At 37.8% G+C, this 23570-nt stretch overlaps 1 protein-coding gene across 1 annotated transcript in view; it reads left to right on the top strand.

Annotated features, from left to right (window-relative positions):
• IFT57 (intraflagellar transport 57) overlaps positions 1-23570 on the top strand; it is a 74629-nt gene that overhangs the window by 14793 nt on the left and 36266 nt on the right. Inside the window, exons 4-6 of the mRNA XM_043892934.1 lie at positions 1727-1817; positions 7761-7829; positions 21877-21999. Of these exons, the coding sequence (XP_043748869.1) occupies positions 1727-1817; positions 7761-7829; positions 21877-21999 (283 nt within the window). The remainder of the gene's footprint in view (positions 1-1726; positions 1818-7760; positions 7830-21876; positions 22000-23570) is intronic.

Below are 23570 nucleotides of genomic sequence, written 5' to 3'. Positions count from 1 at the left end.
CTACTTGACCTCACAAGATGGTAAGTTGACCAAGCCCAGTTTACCATGCTTCATGAGACAAACATTCCAGGTTCCTATCAGTGTTGTTCTTTACAGCATCAGACTTTACTTTTACCACCAGACACATCCACAGCTATGCATCATTTTTGCTTGGCCCAGCCACTTCCCTCTTTTTGGCGCTAATAGTAATTGCCCTCCTTTCTTCTCCAGTAGCATAATGGATACCTTCTCACCTGGGGCGTTTATCTCCCAGTGTCCTATCTTTGTGCCTTTTCACACTGTTCACGGGGTCTCAAGGCAAGAATACCGGAGTGGTTTGTCATTTCCTCCTCCAGTGTACCATGTCTTCTCAGAACTCTGCATTATGACCTGTCCATCTTGGGTGGCCCTGCACGGCTTGATTCACAGCTTCTTTGAGTTATGCAAGCCCCTTTGTCACAGCAAGACTGTGATCCGTGAAGGGATGTTAGATATATGGTGTGAAAAGTAGGATTCATGCAAGAAAACGTTGCAAAGTCTATGTAATAATAATTATAACAGTCCTGAATAGCTAATATTTAGGTAATAAGGTAAGAAAAATATCTTAACAGGTTTAGGCAAAGTATTAATTTCCTTAATATACACAAAAGCAGAGGGCATTGATAGGCATTTCTCTGAAAACCACATAACCAGTTAAAACATGAAAAGGCATTCAACCACTCTCATGTGAAAGAAATGCAATTAAAACAAGAGTGGGATTTTTTTCCCTTAGATGATTGTCAAAAATTGAAGTTTGTTTACCATATTGGCAAATGTATGGAAGAGCCATCACTGCTGTTGGGAGTTTAAATTAGGGTGACATTTTAGAAGTTGTTTTTAGTAAAATTGAACAAAATAATAAAATATACACAGTTGTTGGCCCAGCCTTTATACTTGATGTATAAGGATGATCTTTGCAGTATTGTCTAGTAAGGAAACTAAAATTAATCTCAATGTTCATCCACAGGTTGCTAGTTATATTGCTATGGTACTGCTGCTCAAATGAATAGAGCGCAGGTGTGTTAAGAGAGAGCTCGCGTGAGGGCAAGAGAGAGAGGGGCGAGGAGGGCCGAGAGAGATGCACATTGACCTTTGACCAGTGCAGGGGTTAAGGATGTGGGAAGCCCACGTGTAACTCAGCATACTTGAGCTGTACTCAGGCGCTCAGCTGTGTCTTTGCGACCCCGTGGACTGAGCTCACCAGTCTCCTCTGTCCTTTGGATTTTCTAGGCAAGAATCCTGGAGTGGGCAGGGCTTCCTTATAAGCTATTCCTCCGTATCCACAGTTCCATATCTGTAGATTCAACCTACCAGGAATCATGTAATAGTATTTACGATAGACAGAAAAAAATTATGTCAAATAGACCCACACAGTTAAAACCTATGTTGTTCATGTACTGTATATGTACTTACATATGGTATGTTAGTAAGTAAAGAAAGTAGGTTGGCTAATAGTACACATGGTACCATCCCATTCGTGTATTACTTAAATCTTTAAGTTTAGAATTACACATTTTTGCTTCTTTACATAGAGAGTTTCAGAAAGGTACATGAAACATTTAACAGTGATTAAGGGGAGAAGGGCAGGTAAAAAAGAACCAGCACTGGCGTAGAGTGGGGAGGATCCTTAATCCTCACGATGTACCTTTTGCCATGCTGAAATGTTCTGTTTTTCACTCTCATCTCATGTCAAGCTTTATTATTTCAGACCAGCATACCCAGTGGAAGAATTAGAAGAAGAAACTGTTGCAGAAGATGATGCAGAATTAACATTAAATAAAGTAGATGAAGAATTTGTGGTATGTGTATAGCTGAACTTTTTTGTCCATTTTCACCTTTGTATCCATTTCCCTTCTCTTAATTCCCCTAGACTTCCATTTTCTGGAATGTAGTTTATTTCATTGTTTCTAGATTTAAAAAAAAAAAAAAGCTGTTGAATGCAGTGCCAAATATCAGTTATTTAAACCTTTGGTTAAATTAATTCTCATGTTCACTAATGATTGTGGTGTGAGTTTAGCAGAGGTTCTTCAAATATAGACAAAAAATAGTCGACCACTAGTTATACAGGTAAACAGTTTGTTAACCATTTGTGATCTTAAATAGACCATAAATAATAGAGAATTTAGAAGACAGCCATAGACTTTTGAATTAATACAGTCTGCTTCCTAGGAATACCATTCATTTCTCAGGAACTCCTTTATGCTTCTGAAATTAAGATGACTACTACCCTACCCTTCAGGAACATTAAAAAATACTTATAAATATCAACATTATTTAAGTTGTTTGTCAACCTCTGGGTATATCCTCATTCTTAAAATTCTATCTATAGTGTGAAATTAAATGATCATGTCTGGACTGGACTAGGAGAATGGTAGAGAAAAAGAGTTCTTCCTCAGAACCAGAGATGAGTTGACGCTGGTATTTTAGAAAGTGTATATATGATTTAAAATGAAAATGGTAGAGAAGGAAAATATTACAGTATATTTTACTGTCATAGACCAATTACATTTTTCAGGTGATTTTTTTTTAATCAATAGATAAGATGTACATTTTGTATTTTAACTTAAAAGTAATTTATTATGCTACTATAGGCTGCAAAGATATTAATCACTGCATTATTTTATAGTGAATACTGAAAATAACCATCAAATAAATTAGACATATCCATATAGTAGAATGTCACATAGCCATTAAAAGAAATGTTTACAAAGAAGTGTTAGTGACATGGAGATGATAACATATTACATACACAAACTCAACTATGTAAAATACACAGAAAAACAGTTAACACCAATATATTAACATTAGTTATATGTGGGTAGAAGGATCATGGATGATTGTTTTCTCGTCTATGCTTTCTATATTTAAAGTTTTTAATGTATTTTATCAGTAGTATAAATATTTTAAACCATATATGTTAGAAAGATGACTGCTATTGTAAACAGTGCTGCGATGAACATTGGGGTGCACGTGTCTCTTTCAATTCTGGTTTCCTCAGCGTGTATGCCCAGCAGTGGGATTGCTGGGTCTATGGCAGCAATAGACTGCCATAGACCAGTCTGCCATGATAGGTCTATGATGGCAGTTCTATTTCCAGTTTTTTAAGGAATCTCCATACTGTTCTCCATAGCGGCTGTACTAGTTTGCATTCCCACCAACAGTGTAAGGGGGTTCCCTTTTCTCCACACCCTCTCCAGCATTTATTGCTTGTAGACTTTTTGATAGCAGCCATTCTGACTGGCGTGAGATGGTACTTCATTGTGGTTTTGATTTACATTTCTGTGATAATGAGTGATGTTGAGCATCTTTTCATGTTTGTTAGCCATTTGTATGTCTTTGGAGAAATGTCTCTTTAGTTCTTTGGCCCATTGTTTGATTGGGTTGCTTATTTTTCTGGAATTGAGCTGCATGAGCTGCTTGTATATTTTTGAGATTAACCCTTTTTCAGTTGCTTCATTTGCTGTTATTTTCTCCCAATCTGAAGGCCGTCTTTTCACCTTGCTTATAGTTTCCTCTGTTGCACAAAAGCTTTTAAGTTTAATTAGGTCCCATTTGTGTATTTTTGCTTTTATTTCCAGTACTCTGGGAGGTGGGTCATAGAGGATCTTGCTGTGATTTATGTCGGAGAGTGTTTTGCCTATGTTCTCCTCTAGGAGTTTTATAGTTTCTGGTCTTAGATTTAGATCTTTAATCCATTTTTAGTTTATTATTGTGTATGGTGTTAGAAAGTGTTCTAGTTTCATTCTTTTACAGGCGGTTGATGAGTTTTCCCAGCACCACTTGTTAATGGGATTGACTTTTCTCTATTGTATATTTTCGCCTCCTTTGCCAAAGATAAGGTGTCCATAGGTGTGTGGATCTATCTCTGAGCTTTCTATTTTGTTGCCTTTGTCTATATTTCTGTCTTTGTGCCAGTACCATACTGTCTTGATGACGATAGCTTTGTAGTATAGCCTGAAGTCAGGCAGGTTGAGCCCTCCAGTTCCATTCTTCTTTCTCAAGGTTGCTTTGGCTATTTGAGGTTTTTTGTATTTCCATACAAATAGGACATGGAAGCATCATAGATGTCCATTGGCAGACAAATGGATAAGAAAGTTGTGGTACATAAACACAATGGAATATTACTCAGCTATTAGAAAGAATGCATTTGAATCAGTTCTAATGAGGTGGATGAAACTGGAGCCTATGATACAGAGTGAAGTTAGTCAGAAAGAAAAACACCAATACAGTTTCTTAATGCATATATATGGAATTTAGAAAGATGGTAAGAATGACCCTATATGTGAGACAGCAAAAGAGACACAGATATAAAGAACAGACTTTTTGACTCTATGGGAGAAGACGAGGGTGGGATGTTTGAGAGAATAGCATTGAAACATGTATTTTACCATATGTGAAACAGAGGACCAGTCCAAGTTCGATGCATGAAACAGGGCACTCAAAGCTGGTACACTGGGACAACCCAGAGGGATGGGGTGGGGAGGGAGGTGGGGGAGGGATTCGGGTTGGGGGACACATATACACCCATGGCTGACTCATGTCAATGTATGGCAAAAACCACCAAGTATTGTATAGTAATTAGCCTCCAGTTAAAATAAATAAATTGATTTTTTAAAAAAAGATGACTACTATGTATAGAAAGAAATAGACCATTGTAAAACCAATCAGTTTAAAAGATATCTTTCTTAATGTGATAAATTTTTAAATTTAAGGTAAAAATGTAGTCATTCATGTGATTATTGAGCACCTGTTATGTAGCAAGCTCTGGGCAAGACCCTGGTGGAGCTGCATGTACAGAAACTCAGGAAGGAGGGAGCTTAGCACGATCAAGGAGCTGAGAGAAAACCGTTGTGGCCAGCTCTCCTGAGTGAGGAGGAGAGTGACTTAAGATTGTGTGTGTTAGTTGCGCAGTCTCGTATGGCTCTTTGCGACCCCGTGGGCTATAGCCCTTCAGGCTCCTCTGCCCATGGACTTCTCCAGGCAAGAATACTGGAGTGGGTTGCCATTCCCTTCTCCAGGGTTAACTGGAAAGAAAGACTAGGTCCAGATCATTTTGGTCATTTTAGGGAGTTTAGACTTTTATTCTTTGTGTAATAAATGTTTCCATTCAGGCTCAGAAAATTTTAAGTCCTCATATAGTCCCTGTTGTTCATTTACTTATTTTACTCAGATATTTCCTCATCTTGTTTCTTAGTTACTGTTTATTATTAGTAGTAAATAGTTTATCTACAGATACCTGGTCCTAATGCATCAATATTTAGCTTCAAAGACCTATAATTCAGAACAGCTAGTCAGGGGAAAAAAGGACAAAAACCAACTAATCAGAAGGAAAACTCCATGAGGGCATAAACCAATTTTGCACATTTTTTGTCTCCAGTTTATTATGCAATGCCTGGTGCATAGTAGCTGTTCATTAAATATTTGACAAAAAATCATTGGTCAGCACATTGCTTGTAACTTTTAGAAAATAGAGGTTTTTTTGTTTTTTGTTTTTTTTTTCTGCGAACCATTTAAAGTTCAAAGCAGCATTGCTGTTTGTATAAATTAGAGAAACAAACTAGAAAGCATCGTCTTCACACATTTCTCACCAACTGTGAAGTAAAGACCTTCTGCTGTCATAAGACCAAGCTGAAGCCTTCCTCAAAGGGTTGTGTCTGAGGCTCTTCATTCCCTTACGTCATGTCTCTTGAATTTTTTTCCTTTTCCTTCTTCCTTGTTGTTATTATATTATTCCAAGGAGGCCTCTTACCTCTCCCATTCCTCTTAGTAAGGAGAGCTGGGTCAGTGCCAAAAGCCTGTGGGTGGTGGGATATTACTTCATTTTGTTGCCAGAGTTTGTGGGATAGCTCACACATGGCAAAGATCGTTTCTGACAAAGTAAGATTCTTCTATGATCAACAAGAAACTCAAAAGCTTCCGTCTTAGACTGGTCAAATCAAGTTAGGACACATTGATAACTGGAAAGTGAGAGAGAGGGATAGGAGGAGGAGGGAGGGAGGATTGAGATCATGACACGGAATATTCTCAAAGAATATTCTCACAGAATGTCCTCACAGTATATAATCATATCCTTAGTAATTGGCAGTAAGAGAATTAAGACACATATTAGGCAAAGAAATGACAGGAAATTGTTGAGTACCTTTTAAATTACTGAGATTAAAATCCTCTTAATTTAAAACTATTTTTTGAGTCTGTATTCAAATTCATTTTGAATGCTTTCTTAATAATTTTTAATAACTTAAATTATTTTTCTAGCACCTACTCTTAAAGCTTTTTGCCTAATAGTGTTCAATCGACCATGGTTCAACAAGTAACTTATTGATCACCTATGTAAACAGCACCGATTAGGTTATTATAAAAGCATGACAAACTCGTCTCTTCTCCCATCGGCACTGAGTCATTGGCATTGCTCTCATTTGCTCATTAAGTACACCATCGTCAGTGCAAACACAGGATAGACTGAGCTGTTTCTCAAAGATGTGCATCTGCATGTATGCTTAGGATTTAAGATGTAAACACATCACTTTTGTCTACACGTCTAGGCCCCACTGCCTCCATCCCTAAAAACGTGAACGTTATTTGATTGTACATTATCTGTGTTTGTGTTGTTTCATATTTTACTATAATCTTCCCAATTTCTCAAAGATTAACATAGTTCTAATGTCTCAGCTTAGTGGCCCCACTCCTAGGAGTTTCTTTGTAGATCTGGGACAATGATTACATTGTTCCAAGCTCCCAGGTGATAACTCATGCTGCTGATCTAAGAACCACATTTTAAGAACCACTGTCTTACATACTTCTAAGTGCTTAAAGACAAGGGTTATCTTTGCAGTCTACGACTGCAGCTTTTGTGCAGCTCTCCATGTGAAAGTGTCCACCAAGCAACTCTCACTTATTTTTTTGCTTTTCTTTACAAGACTTTAGAACCAAGCTCCATTGGCCTCATTATCATGTCTTTAAGCTTTGGATATTCTTGTTAAAATTGCTTCACCCACTCTGTCACGTGTCACCACAAAGACATTTTAACATTTTGTCCTGCCTGCTTATACAGCCTGCTCAAACTCTGTACTTACTGTGTACTGGGGAGGAGATTACTTGTCAAAGGATCACTTCTGACCCTGTCCCCCACATCAGTTGGGCTCAGAATCAGGACCAGCTTGGAATCTACCTGAATTATCCTTTTATTAGATAGTTAATATCTAAGGTACAAGGTTAATATCTTACATCCTTATATAGAATTAATATTTAATATCTTTAAACCAAAGCATATTGGAGATGAGATGTCAAAAATATACGTTACTGTGATTGGTCCCTGGAGTAGGTGAGAGTATTCCATACCTATCAACCTCTCATTTTTGTCCATTTTAGTCATCTTACTCAAAATTTCCATTAACTGTTGCTTATTCTGTCCTTATGTTTATTTATCCCTAGTTTCACAGCTCTTTTTTTTCTTAAGTGATTGTAAAAAAAAACAGGTCCTATTTTTAAACGGCATCATCAAAACCTCAAGAACAGATAACATAATGCCCTACTTTATGCACACCACTAGGCTTTTAAATGTCCTTTCTTGCCTAGTCTTCCTTTCGAGCTTAGTGTAAGTGTTTGGAATTGACATGCACACATTGCTATATTTAAAATATATAACCGTTAACAAGGACCTACTGTAAAAAAAAATCTGGAAATTTTTTTTTTAATTACAACTTTTATAATTATTAACTTTTAAACTCTTTTATTTTCCTAAGGATGAGGAGACAGACAACGAAGAAAACTTTATTGATCTCAACGTTTTGAAGGCCCAGACCTATCGCTTGGTAAGTTACATGGGGTACATGCAGGACCAACAAGCGGTCAGTCCATGTATTCTGCTGGGAATGGAAGCAAGTGGAAATCATTGTTGGCCATTGTTCTGTGTATTATTTGAAAAGTAGCTCTTGAAATTATTTTCTTATACATAAAATGTTATAGCAAATATAAAACTCAGAGGGGCAAGTGGAACAGCCTCTGGTCTATATCATGAAATATCAACTCAGCATCAATTTCAAGTTATTTTCCATTATAATGACCTGTCATGGTCTTCATTATAGGAAAATAGTTAAATTGTAGGTAATTCTTTAAAATAAAATGGATTATATCAAGACTGGTATATGACTAGATGGTCAGTTGCTTCAGGTCAGTTTTTGCTTTATTTTAATTAGGAAATAAGCCCAGTCTATAAAAGAGAACCCACTCGATGAAATAATTTCCAAGTACACTTGGGATTTTTGTATTTTCCTGTATGTATGTTATATTTCAATAAAGTGATACTTCCTGCATGCTGAAAAAGTACATATGAAACAAAATCTTATTTGTCCTTTATTTAATTTTTCTCATCTTAATTCTGCAAACCAGTTTGGATCAGTTTTGGGTACACATCATGAAGACTTCCTTGGCTACCTCACCCCAAGGTGGTCTCTTCACTTATCATTCACTGCCACAGTATTGTTAGCATTTGTAACTATTATTAACAACATGTGTGTGTTTCCTGCCCAACTTGAGGTGTATGTAATATGATGTGGCTAACTTGCCTGACTGTGTGAGTTGTCTTTGAGACTTTTCAGTACTTACTAGGTATATGACTTTGAGTAGGCTTCCAATCTTCTTGTGCCATACCTTCATCATCCATAAAATCAGAATAAAACTATTACCTTTAACAAAGATTTTTTAAAGATTTAAAGAGTTACTGCACATGAAGCATTTGTATGATGTCTGTCTGGCACATAGAAAGTACTTACAAGTTATTGGCAAAAACCAAAACCACACCTCCCCCCCACATTCCTTCTCTTAAATCTGACTTGTATAAGCTCTTTGGTAACAGGAATAACTATCATTTTTTATATTCTCCAAGTGTAACACAGAAGGTACTGACTAAATGCTTCTTAAATGAACAAATAATTATTTTGTTGCTCAATTGAAAATTATTTCAAAATAATATGTTAACATTTAAATACAGCCAAGCTTCAGTTATAACAATATACTTGCCGATCACTATAATTTTCAAAGTACTTTAAAACACATCCTTTCCTGACCTTTTAAGGTATTTGAGAAGATGTTACCTCCGTTTTACAAATACAAAAAATGAAATTTCTAACCTTGAGACAGTTTAATCTTTTAAAAAGCAAATAAATTGCAGTGCCTTAATTTTAGCTCAGTTTCTTCAAACTCCCAAGTCTATTGCTTTTTCTCCTTTACCTTATAACAAAGAGTTCAATGGCGTAGATTCCTCACTTAAGCAAGGATGCTTCGGTGCTTGGTGTTCTTGTGATGAAGATGTGATGACAGAGTCCTAAAGTGTGAAGAAAAAAACAAAACTAGAGTTGCATACACAGTTATTCTTATAAAGAAGTTGTTGTTTGTACTATTCATTCTTATATTGATGGTGCAAATAGAAGCCTGTGCAGACCACCTGTGATTCCCTCTAGACTATGTAGTTTGAGTATTCGGAAGGAGCAAAGTAATTTAACTTGCCTCTAGCATGATTCTTAAGTCCCTGTTGGTCCTACTTTCAATTTTTCACCTCCATTAAACTCTGTAAGGATGGGTTTTTGCTCTACCAGTGACTTTATAAATGATCTAAGTATTAGATCCTTTGGTCAATAGTTATTCATATATAACCTAGACTTTTTTGAGCTAAGACTGTATGGTTGCCTTTTCACGAGAGGAAAAAGTCTGAACACCAGGTGTTTGTGGATGGTCAGCCATGAAGTACTAATGAGGCAGAAAACCCTTTCATATTTAAAAACTCTGGCAAGTTTATGATGTTGCCCACTAAAGCCATCTGCCGGAGACAGCTGTATCTGACTGCAGCCTGCAGCGGCTCAGGCCGCCCTTTCCCTGAGACAGAACTGCTGTGTCGTTAGGAACACAGGCTTAGGACTTGATGTTTCATGAAGCAGGTGTGCTCACAGTGCGGAAGAAATGTTATGTCACCCAAGTTGACGTGGTGAATTCGTCGCTAGAACAAGAATGGTGGATTCTATCTAGGAAATTGATTTCCTCAGTGTATACGTGACCGTGCCAGCCCAGCAGCGTGTGGCTTACGGCAGACCCCTCTACCTGTGGTTTGGAAACATTAGATGCTTCTCCAGTCATTCTGTGTCTCCTCCCCAGCTTTATGGTTCTTCACGGGCTCTGGCATTATACTCGTCTGACTTGTTTATTGTCTGTCTCAACCAGTGGAACGCGAACTCCTCTAGAGCAGAAACTTCTCAAACTGCTTTTTCACCTACCTGTGCCTGCTGTGTAGAACGTGCTCAGTATTGAATAATATTAAATGAAAACACGTGTGAATGGATGCCATTTTATATTTATAATTTTATGAGAAAGTATAGTTTAATCTTCATAGAGAAGAGAATCTCTCAGCAATAATTGGGTTCTCTTCTATGTACCAGGTAGGATCATGCAGGGAGAAATCTACTTATATTCCTTTCTTTCATTTAATAAAGCGTAGTCTAGACCCTGAGAAGTTTGCTCTTAAGGATGGTGGTAACTCAAGAAGCTGGGTCTACATGAGCATTTTCCTGAGACTCGTGGTAGGAACAAGAGAGAAGGCACATGAGACAGATATATGTTGTAGATTGTGTTCTCTGGAAGTTGACACTGAGACAGTTTGGGATGCAAGATGTTCGTGGTGAAAAGACAGGGGGAGAAAGCGGTATTGGGCAGAGGGGGGATAGAGCTGTGAGTCAGGCCTGATAAAGCCTTGGCCAGCCTGCTGAGAAGCTGTGGAGAAGTGCGGCCTGCTGGACTTGGTCTCTGGAGGCAGGCTGCCCTGGGAAGGAGGCAACCCCCAGGATCGGTAGCTCCGCACATAGGACAGAGCCCGAGGGAGCTGACAGCAGGAAAGCCGCTTGCTGCCCAGCTGAGCACAAGTCCTTCCTTGAAAGAAATCCAAGAGCTCCGGCGTCCTGACCCCCACTAAGTAGCTGAAGCCTATTACTGCTCATTTGAAGAAGCTGTAAAGAGATGCTCTGTGCCCATTGACTAAACTTTGCAGTGTCTGCCTAACCAGAGCGTGATGCGGCGGCAGCATTTCATGAACACTGAAACCAGGGTTCTAAGAAAATGGTGCTTCCTGTCAATCATGAATGCTTGTGGTGATGGCATTGGCTTGTGTGGAAGCAGGTGTTTTTCAGAATAGTTATCTACTTCAAGGTTTAAAAAATATACTTTGAAGCCATTTTTGCTGTGATTTCCTCCTCCAGTCTCTTAACGCATTATGGTTTTACCAGTAACACAGGTATACCTCATCTTCTGATACTTCACTTGATTGTGCTTTGCAGATACTGCATTTTGCAGATACTGATTTTTTTTTTTAAACAAATCAAAGATTTGTGGCAACCCTGCATCGAGCAAGTCTGCTGGTGTTATTTTTCCAACAGTATTTTCTCACTTAGTCTCTGTGTCATATTTTGATAATTCTAGAAATGTTTCAAACTTTCCCATAATTATTATATTTGTTATGGCAATTTGTGATCAGTGATCTTTTGTCTTTTATCCACAATCTTGATGTTAACCACTGTGACTTGCTAAAGACTCAGATGACAGCATTTTAGTGATAAAATCTTTTTTAATTAAAGCATGTACATTATTTTTTAGACATAATGCCATTGCACACTTAACAGACTACAGTGTATTGTAAACATACCTCTTAGGTGCACTGGGAAACCAAAACAGTTGTGTGAATCACTTTATTGTGGTATTCACTTTATTGAAGTGGTCTGGAGCCAAACCTGCAACATCGCTGAGGTTTATGTCCATACTGTGCAAGAAAACAACTCCTGCAACTAGTGAGGGATTGCTTTATTTTTCCAGAGTTTGATTTGCGGGTTACTTGTTTAAATTTTGAATTTTTTCTTAGAAAGAAAAAAATTGCTAGCCCCCAGAGTTCCACATTCTCTTGGTCCCTCTGGTTTCCGAACGTTTTCCAAGTCTGAAATTGAGTAGAAGTGTTTGTGAGGGTGGCCATGGGGTGGGCACACTAGTGAGGAATGAAGCTCTGACCGTGGGGCAGAGCCTGTGAGGGTTAGTGATGTGGTAGAATGTTCAAGGATGTGAGGGGTGGGAGCAGGGAAGGAAGCAAGGTGTTCAGCAGGTGTTGTGGTTATTACCATTTGAAATTTGAGCATGCTGATTGGAAAGTGCCTGCATGTTCATGGTAACTAGGCTGTAATTATGAGTGGTCTCTGAAAAACCCATCCATGCTGAAGCTCAAGAGAATCCCAGCAGTCGCGATCTGGCAGCGTAATGCAGATGTCTCATTCTTCTCCCCCAGCAAAAAAAAAAAAAAAATGGGAGGGAAGCTGCGCACTCTCTGAATTCTATTTTTAAATGCCCATCACTTCATTTCAAAACATTTTTTTCAAACATGCCATAGACACCATTCTTCCTTGAGATGCTAAATTTAAGGTTTTAGAAATCAAATCCTAAGTTATACAGCACAAAACCAACTCTCTGAAAAGGTTTAAACACAATTGGTTTTTAATTGCTTAGCAAAAAATTCATTGTAGCAAGAATGAGAGAATTTTTAGCTTAAAAGGCAAAAGCTGTAAAGAATTAAGACTCTGGGCTTAGGATAAAAATCATCTCCGTTGTAGTTTAGGGTGTCATTGTGGCAAGTCTGCAATATTGTAATCAAAAAGGGGGCGAAGATGGATCTACCTTGATTAATAACTTAAATTACATTTTCTTCACTTTACCTATGGTTGACACGTCACTGCTCAACACAGTGTCTTTCTGAGTAACACGAGGGAAAACATACCATGCTCCAACATGACGTGCCCACGGTTTACCCCTGGTTCTGATTCCTGCTTGAGGAAAATGTTCTTTCTTCTCCTTTCCTAAAACCATGGGGTGTGAGTTCTCTTTGTGCTGTGACTGTGCTCTGTCATTGGTGCTTCACAGAAGAAACAATTAAAACGCCACATGTTTTGAGTGTGATGGAATGCGTCATGGCTGAGCAAATGCTTTTATTTCTCTGGTAACTAACCCGTACCACCCCAGCAGTTTCACATCTGGAGGTGAATAGGAAATGTAGGTTAGAGAAGAAAGCTGCATCGCTCACTGCTCAGAGGAGACTCAAATGGCAGCCCTTGCTGGGTGTAAAAGAGAGTTTTGCTTGATCTTTAGTGTCGCTTTTGAATCCACACTTGAAATACGAAAGAGATCCTCATCTTCATCCTGGTTTTATTGTGAGGAAGCAAGGACTTTTTAAGGTCTCTTCCAACTCTGAGTCCATACCTTTAAGGCCAGTGCTACAGTGGAAAAGCAGCCTTAGATATAAAATCCTGACCACATGGCCATGATCTATCCTCTCTCTAACTCTTCTTTCTTATCTGTAGGTGGGGACACAATTCAACCCAGGGTTGTTTCAAGATTAATAGAACTTCGGGACCACACCTAGCATGGTGCTGGCAGAGAGTATATATTTGATGAATTTCTTATTTTGTATAATTTTTACCTCTCCTCTAGATTGGAATTAGTTGTAAACATCCTTAGGTGTTATAGGAGAATAGAAAAAAGCCCCAATCTCACTATACAAGTTTCTAGACCGCCATGAGTGTTTTTGAGTAAGAAGCTTGCGTAGCGTGTGAGTTATAAGGAAGATTGCATTTCGATGTAAATCGGGAAGCTCTGCTGACAGCATGGCTCTAATTTCACTGTCTGTTGCTGGATTGTTCTTGAAGGCCCAATCTGCTTTGGACTCAATCTGCTGTTGCATAGGTTCTCCCCTATAGAGATGACTAAGGGGAATCTAATGAAAAGTATTGTAGTTTTAGGATCTTTCCTAGGAATTATTTGAAAGCTGTCCTCTGGCTTAGAGGAAAAAATTCACAAAATTCACCTGGCCTCTGAGGTCTTCACGATATGTTCAATTTTCTTTTGCTTCCCAGTATTTAGCCTTTTAATCTCCTAGTCTGTCATCTCATGTGATCTTCACAAGCGATGTTCATTTGATATTTCATATTTGGCTTATGATGCTTTCCTGCCTATGGAAACACTTGACTTGCCTCTTCTGCCTGTTTACAATCCAAACTTCCTTGTAAAGTTAAACTTATATTTCACCATTGCCGTTTTCTCTCTCTTATTCAGACTCCTAAAGCATTTACCACCCCTGTACTGGCTAGTTTTTGGAAGGTAATCAAACTTACATTTTTACTTGTTTTTATTGAAAAAACTTTTTTTCTTTTTAAAGGTAAAATATATTCCTTGTTTATTTTACATGAAAGCCCAAAAGAATACAAAGAAAAAATTAAAAATTTCTTCAGATCTCAACACCTTGATATAAACATTGTATCCCTTTACACATAATTGCCCTGAGGTCCAGTGAGACGCTAACATTTAGTGAATCTGGATGAAGGGTATATGTGAATTTTTAATGCTATTTGTGTAATTTTTTATAAGTCTGAAAAAAATTATGCTGATGCAAAAATAGATTACTGAAGTAGTACAGAGTTAAAAAAAATAATCCACATATATGGTTATATTAGTATATGAAGAAATGCAAATCAATCAGAGATTCAATTAAATGGTGATGAGATAACAAGCTGTTCATCTGGAGAAAAAAGATGGATTCCTCCCTCATATCTTACACCCAAATAAACCTCATATGGATCAACAAATTAAAAACTGATGAGGCCCAAGGATATGAGTGGCAAGTGTAATATTCATGGGTTGAAATAGGCAAGATAACACATGGTGAGAAAACTAAAAACCATAAAGGGAAGAGTACTGATAAATCTGAATGCATAAAAATTAAAAGCTTATGTATGGAGGGACGGGGAGCACCGTAAAGTTAAAAGACAAGTAAGGAAGTGGGCAAATATGGTTGTAACTTACTGACAAAGGATTGATGGCCATGTAGTAAGCAGCTTCAGAGCTTGTGCCCCAGGGTGACCTTGGCTGGGCCCTGCCGCTTACGAGTGATGTGACATTGGGGAAATTGTGTAACTGCTCTCTACCTCGTTTTTCTTATTCGAAAAAATGGGAATAAGGCTCCTTTGATTCATGGTCTTATATAACCTGTGTGTAAAAGCATCTAATACCATGCTTGGCATATGATAATGGTAATGGTAATTATAACTACTAACATATATTGGGGGCTTATTGTGTATCAAGTATCATAAAAGCCTTTCAAATACATCATTTAATTTAATCCCCGTAACAACCTCAATGTGGAGAGGGTACAATTTTTACTTCCATTTTACAGATGGGGACCCTGAGATTTAATGACTAGCAGCTAGTAAGTGATGAAGGTGGAATTTGACCAGAGATGGGATGCCTGACTCATTGTCTTAACATTTACATCGTACTGTGGTGATTCTTAAGAGAACTTAGTTCCCTGAGTCCTGGGAATATTTAATCTTGACAATTAATTGGATTTTAATATTCCTCTCAGTAGGTATGAATTGAGCTCTTCAAATGTATTTAAGTGCTGGTATATCCATGTGGTTACAGTCTCAAAAGAAACCTTGTAGAAATTCATGCCATAAAAAGTTAGACTTATTCGCATACTCTGCAACACCAAGTATAGTATTGGGGCATTGATATATCCATATTGTTGCCATCTCAAAGAAAAGAAGCCTTACAGAAATTTATGCCATAAAAAGTTAGACTTATTTTGCATACTCTGCAACACCAAGTATAATGTCTACGTTATTTCCTCCAGACTCACTTCCTGTGTTCCTTTCTTTGGTTTTAGTTTGAGAAAATAAAAAGTCTATAGAAATGACTTTATCTTAGCACTTGGTGTACTAGTGTAGCTGAAGTACTTAAAGTAGCAAAGGTAGTTTGATGTGTTAAATAGAGATAATATTGGAGGTTAAATTCTCCTTCAAAAACAATTTCAGATCTTTAATTGGAAAATTAAATTTATTTTGTGTTGATTTGGGGAGCTTTCTTTTTACCCTTTTTGGCATGTGGGAACAAAATTTGTTCAAGTCTTGGTTCATATTATAACTCAATAAAATTTCTTTTGATAGTCTTAAAATTGAACTTAAGAAAACTTCTGTGAACTTCATATATTTCAATACAGAGGCTACCATCTATTTCTTTTGATAGATTAGCCAGGGTTTAATTTGGTTATTCAGAGCAAATTTGAAGATACTTTTTGAATGGTATTAAACATTTTTCTTCACAGTAATATAGTGTTAAATCATGTAAAACCTAATTTGGAAAGAAAATAATGAATTAGACTCACATTTTGTGCTTCTTTAATCATGAAGAAGAATTGACTTGTAGCGACATGAATGGTTTTAACTCTGCCTTAAATATAATTTGTTAAAATCATTAGATTTTGAGAGAATACTCTGATTGAAATAGCAATAACTTATTTACCCCTTTCTCTAGCTTTATTGATAGATGGGAAAGAAGGACACTAGATACCCTTAGGAGAAACCCTGTTTAATCCATAGTAATACTATATATACTCTATTAGCCTTTTGGCCATCTAGCCTATCTTGGAAATGCAGCAAATGAGGCAGAATGCAAAAAAGGTCCCTGAGCAACCAAAATAAGGATAAACACTTTCATTTAAAATTTTTCTGTGAAGAGTCCTAACCTCACTCCCCTCCATCCCTGAATGCTCACTTTTTTCTCTTGTATTCTTGTGCTCAGTCGCTCAGCCGTGTCCAACTCTGCAACCCCATGGACTGTAGCCCACCAGGCTCTTCTGTCCATGAGATTTCCCAGGCAAGAATACTGGAGTGGGTTGCCATTTCCTTCTCCAGGGGATCTTCCTGACCCAGGGACCGAACCCACGTCTCTTGAGTCTCCTGCATTGGCAGGTAGATTCTTTACCACTGCGCCACCTGGGGAGTCCAACTTTGCCTAAATTCTAACAAGTTTGGTTATTAGGTTTCTAAATCCACAGAAGCTTAGGAGAAGGAAGAGGTACTGCAGACAAGCAGGGAGACAGCCACAGGTGATCACTGGCATCTTGATACTAAAGACAGCTCTAGGAACAGTTTAAAAGCAGACATTAGAGAGCAAAACTTATAGTTATCTGGGATTGTTTAGTGTGGGATCAGTCATATCCAGATTTCTCTGCTTTTAAGGCATCGTTGTATTACTGCATAGTACAACAAGAGATGTCAAAAAGATTAAGTTATAGCCGGTAAATGTCAGCATTTCCCGTATCCGAAATCCATGCTGACAGTGGTGTCTGATCTTCCTGAGGGCAGGGATTTGGGCTTGGTAGTTGTAGGCTTAAGCACCTCCCCTTGCTCTTGTTTCATTACTAGTTATGTGTTGGGATCTTCTAAATCTCCCTTCATCTCCCATTTTCACCCAGAAGTCGGTGAGTCCAGTTTCTGCCCAGGCCTTCATGACCTAGGTCCTCCCCACAGGCTCCAGTCTGAACCTGATGTCTGACTTGAGGCATCCGTGTTCAGAAATGTCTTCTCATGGGTGCCTGAGCCTTGAGCTTCACTCTCGGGCCTACGCATGCGACGGCTTTTTTTACCCTCTTGTCATCTCCCTTTCTTATATGCAGGGTCTTTCCTTATCACCTCTCTGTCATCATGAGACCAAAACCACATCTAATTGTGTATATTTATGTGTGTGTGTGTGTGTGTACATAAATGCACACACAGAGAACATAGTATTTTTTCAGATGCTAGACTGTCCCATTCATATTTCCTGGGAAAAGGGGAGACTACTTTCTGGAATAGGATTCTGAGCAGGCTAGTACCATCATGTTTGATCCTTGAACTGACCTTGGGTAATATGCATCAAGGTTACATTATGGGATGGCTTAGACTGTTATCTTCATTTCTTCCTTTGGCAGTCTTAGGGTCAGTTCTCATCAGTTTCTTTTTCTTAGGACCAATTATTACCTGCATTAACTAGCCTCAGATGCTTTCTAGTAGGCTGTAAACTCTTTACAGGCAGGAATTAAACCCTTTTGTCATTCCGTACTAAGCACAGTGCCTGGATTCTTACCTTGCATGTTGTAGAAGCTTAACAGATAGCTTATTGGTAAATTAATTAATTATAAATGAGACTTCAGGGTTGTCTGTGTATTATTGAGCTTCTAATTGTTTCTTCAGCAACATTAACTAGAAAATGCAATTTCCAAAAGGCATCCTTTATCTTAGTTAATGTTGTTTCAGAGGGGGACTTCGTCATGATGATATAAAATTTTGATTAAGTGGAAACAGCAGTTTATTTCTCTTTACTAATAGCTTCACATAAAATACCATTTGTTATCAGAGAAGCAATTAAAAGGAAAGGTTTTCCCAAAGTATTATAACCAAGGCGTGGTTAAAATGATTTATACTTCATGTGTAGGGCTTGCTCAGTGAATGTATCCACTTATTAGGCATTAGGAAATTTTGAGTGAGGAACAAAGTTACGAAACGTATGTGCAAAGGTGGAAGTAGAAAGAGCCTGTATAGTTTGAATACGTTAATACTGCTCTACCAAATCTAATGTGCTTTTTTTTTTGCCATTTCTTCATTTAGTAACCTAGGTTATTTCCCCCAGTATACTAACTATAGCCTAGGACTGAGTGAAAACTTTCGAGCTACTACATTAAATCATTTCAGGACATTGGGAGTAGGAATTAGCAAATCATTGCTTACCAGAGCCAAATAATAAGCTAAGAAGGGTAAATGCAGCTTACTAAAGGGCCCAGTATAAAAATAAACAGTACCTCATGCACTGGAGTATCTTGATGTAGTGTTTGATCTCCATGTATTCTGTTAACTCTTGGATTCTGAGTCTGATTCAGACAGGGCCAATGCTAACCCATTTGCCTTTGTGAAAATTAGAAAAATGTGCCCTTCCTTGAGTAAAAATTTTAAATATGCACGACTTGAATAGTCCTATGTTCAGGCCTGAAGAAAGTGGGACTGTGGATGGCTTGGGTGATTCTGGGCTCCACCCTCCTGTAAGGAAAGGAGGAAGGGGCCATGGGGATGAGAGGATGGGCTTGAGGAGCAATGGCTCAGGTATTTCATCAAGAATACCAATTTCAGTTCATTCAGACAGTGGGTCTGTAAAGCACTGATTTTTAAATCAGTGATTAGAACATCTATGTTCTATTAAGAATCATAGAAAAACTGCTGCTTCAGAGGACATGTCCCTTTTTAACTCAGCCCTGCTCTGCAGGGTTGGGACGTGGGGGGCTCGTAACCCTGGCAGGGGCGAGCCTGTGTATATACCGTACACACGCCCCAGATGTCAGGGCTCATATCCCACCGGCAGCGCGTCCACCCTCCCACCCTCACCCTCACCCTCATCAGACCTCACCCCGTTTGTTATAGACAATGAGTCGGTCAGAATGGGGCTTCCTAGAGCCAGGAAGGGGAACTGGGATGTGCCAGTGAGCGTGCAAGTATATGCATGTTAATGAGGATCTGTGTGGGGTTAGCGTGACTGAGAACGTTCCCCGTGGCCTCATATTTCCCCGGGGAGATCAGTGTCTCTTCTCACGCTGTCACATACATCCTTATGTAACTTCACACGTGTCTGTTTTGTGAATACACCACCGCTCCCCAGTTTGGGTGCTGAGTGCTACCTTGGGTTCAGTTTATACAGATACATAGCATTATATTAGGTGCTCAATATAATACAATGTTTCTATATTTAAATGAGCACTTTCATGTTTAAAATATGAACATATTTCACTCAAAATGAAATTTTGAACATTTTTCACTCAGAGTTGCCACATTTTACAAAGTAATCCTTGTATTTTTTCATACTTTTGGGTTTTTTAAAGATAGAATGTAACTGAATAAATTCAGACCACATATTGTGGAATGAAAAAGCACATACTAGTTACCCATCCTCTAACTGCATGGTTAGAACTGTGTGGCCCCCAGAATTTCTGAACAAAAAGCTGTATATGCTCCTTTTAAGGCTCAGAGTCTGTTTCAAACTTGCTGATATGAACTGGGAGGCAGGAGAGGGAGAGAGGCTTTCTCGTGTTAAGTGCCCTAGAGACTCGGGAGTGAGTTCAGAGACCTCAGGCTCCCCATCAGATCAAATCCTGATATAAGGCTATTCTTATACTTGGTGTTAGACTGGATAAAAATATCTTTTAGTGACATAAATTCACACTGAGTGTAATTTCACCGTGAGGTTGTTAATATAGTCTTTTATTTTAAATGTTGTATTTTGGGAAATTTCAAACATATATACAATTAGAATGAGATAATGAACCCTTAGGCACTAGGACCCAGTTTAACAGTTAACATTTGGTTGATCGTGTTTCCTTTGAAGCCCCTGCCTCTTTTTTTCTTTGCCCCATAGTATTTTAAAGTAAATTTCAGACATTACATCATTTCACTTTCAGCGCTTATCTCTAATTTATAAGTCCTTTTTAAAAACATATCCACCATGCCATTATCATACCTATAAAATTAATAATAATTCCTTAATATCATCTAATACTCTTCCACATACCAATTCCCCTGATTGTCTCAAAAACATCCTTTTACAGTTTATTTAAATTAGAATCCATAGAAGGTCTATACATTGTATTTGGCTGTTTACGTCCCTCAAGTTTCTTTTTTTCTACATTAATAAATATTTTTCCTTACTTTTAAAATAATTTTTCAAGGGAGCATAAAAGGAAAAATGCCAAAATTAACATATTAAGCTTTATGTTTTGTTGTTGGTGTTCAGTCACTCACTCGTGTCCGATTTTTTGTGGCCCCATGAATATGAATTGCAGCACGCCAGGCTTCCCCGTCCTTCACCATCTCCCTGAGTTTGCTCTAACTCATGTGCATTGAGTCAGTGATGCCATCCAACCATCTCATCTTCTGTCCCCCCCTCTCCTCCTGTCCTCAGTCTTTCCCAGCATCAGGGTCTTTTCCAATGAGTTGGCTCTTCACATCAGGTGGCCAAGGTATTGGAGAGTCAACTTCAGCATCAGTTCTTCCAGTGAATATTCAGAACTGGTTTCCTTTAACATTGACTGATTTGATCTCCTTGCTGTCCAGGGGACTCTCAAGAGTCTTCTCCAACACCACAATTTGAAAGCATCAATTCTTCAGCGCTCAGCCTTCGTTATGGTCCAACTCTCACATCCATACATGTCTACTGGAAAAACCATAGCTTTGACTATAAGCTTTATCTTTAAATCATTAATTTTTATGCTCTGTATGTTTTCAGATCCATACATGCTTAATGCTGAAGTGTATAGGGCTAAGAAAATGGGGGAAAAAAGTTTTCCTTTTCTGATTTGAAAACAGGCATGAATTGATCTTATTACCCAACAGCAGAAATCAAATGCAGAAAGTAGACACCTACCCTATTTGAGTTCATATAGGTCTGCATTAAATCACATTTTTAAGCTTTATTATGGTTTAACCTAACCAAAATATCACCTTATAAATACAAAATTTGTAAATAAAATGCCCTTTGCTTCTGGAATTTTATCTTTTTTGTTTTTCAGATTTTGGGTTTATATTTCAGTACAGTGAGTTCAATCTAAGACTGTTTTCTTACCAAACATGTGAGTGTTTGTATCTTTTTAACTGTTATTAACATACCTAAATGGCTTGTCCATTTGATAGTATTCCTATTGAGTTCACTCTGATATCTCAGAAGCCTTATTCTTTGTAAAAAAAAAAAAAAAAAAGTTATGTCACAAATTTGCTTCTTTAAAATTCTAAATACTTATTTTGCTATTCTACCAGCCTGGTGCATTATCTTCTTTCAAGATGGATAGGACGACAGAAAAGAATTTCTTCTGCTGCTGTAATTTTAACACTACCGTGCTTGATATAAATTGTGCAGTGCTGCTAAAATGCCTCAAAATTTTACCATTTCTTTTTATAAACTCTCAATCCTGTGATATCTTTCCTTTCTTAGGATATGAACGAGCCTGCCAAACAAGAAGATATTTTGGAATCTACAACAGATGCTGCGGAATGGAGTCTGGAAGTAGAACGTGTACTACCACAACTGAAAGTCACGATCAGGACTGACAATAAGGTATAGAGGAGAGAATACATTTTGGTCAGATAGATTTTTATGTGGCCATTTAGGATCAAGGGTACTCCCACTTATGCAAATGATTTAAGAAGGGGTTCAGTTTCCAGTGTTTTATTTTAATAGAGATTTAGTTAACTGTTGTTGAATGAATATATAAAGTTATATGGTCCACAAATCAAAGAATATATCTTTAAAATGATTTGGAATATGTCACGTTTCCCGGGGAGTAAGGTGTGTGTTCTCCGTATATTTTGATATATTTTCTTGGCAGTCATATTTTGTCTAGGTGAATAGTGAATGAAATTGTAATTCTGTGACTGTGTACTAACGGAGCAGAATTAAAGTGGTTTTAGATCTCTGCTGGATGGCAACACAGAAGACGTCCTGGAAGTTACCTTACATAATCTATTCAGTACACGTGACTAAAAGTTAGATATTAAGAAAATAGTCAAGAAATCATATGCAAAAAAGATTTGGAGATTAGGCCAAATGAACCAGCCCATTTAGTGAAGTTTCTGCTTCTTTTTTACCTACAATTTATGAGTAAGAACTTCAGAACAAGCTAATAAGTGAATAGACAATCCTATCCTTTAGACAATACTATATACTAGACAATACTATAATAGCATCATAGTAATCTGTAAAAAGAGCTAGAGAGACATCTAGGTTAAAAAAAAATAAGAAAGAAAGGATTTTCATCTTTGGAACCTGAGACAAGCTCCAGAATTATGGAACAAGGTTCCAGGGAAACTTGTCATTCTGCAAATGTGGTTGTGTGTCTGTCCCCAAAGTATAAGCCTTGCAAAGACTGCCGTTCTCAGTTTCTGAGAAGCTGATTCATACTAGATTGTCTGGATTTGGGCTTGTAGAGTTGAATCCTGGAGAAGGTAAGACGTGGCCTAAAGCCAGTCCACTCCTAGGGCAGCCTTTAAAATAAGGACCTCAGAGGTCTTCCGAGACTGTGAACGGCTGTGGAACAAGCTTTCTCTAGAGCAGATGGGCAAAGCCTGCAGCCCTGTTTACCATATATTTATCCAGTCATTATGGAGGACAGTGACTATTTGAGTACATCGGGGGTAAATTCTTTGTTTATATATCTCATATATAAATACATATTAATAAGAATTTCTTTCCTGATTTGATCTCTGCTGAAAGTCATAATTTGCAAAAGTAATTTTTTCTTAAAATGTAATTTCTTATTTTTTAGTTTTGTCAGAACATATTCTCTTCATAAAATTAAAGATCACTACTATTGTGATTGTAGTTAGAACATGTTAAAATAATTGTGTAGTTGGGAGCTCTCAAGCACATTTTAGATCCATAAGGAAGCAAGTTTAATTTGTTTACTTTCAAGGTAAGTAAACTCTTGAAATCAAACATCTCACAATTGGATGTTTGATAGGATAATAATAGGACCACACGAATGGTCTTGATCGCCATATAATAGAAGTAATTGAATAAAAAATGAGAGAATATAGATGTAACTGCTAACCTGTACGGTTTTATAAACCAGTATAGCAGTAATCAAAATCCTGGATTCTTATAAAATTGGGAAGAATTAACTAGTTCAG

Source organism: Cervus elaphus, chromosome 31 (genome assembly GCF_910594005.1).
Source record: "Cervus elaphus chromosome 31, mCerEla1.1, whole genome shotgun sequence".
In the NCBI taxonomy this organism is placed as follows: Eukaryota; Metazoa; Chordata; class Mammalia; order Artiodactyla; family Cervidae; genus Cervus; species Cervus elaphus.
Note: the sequence above shows the minus strand (reverse complement) of the source record. Positions and strands in the feature narration are given on the sequence as shown.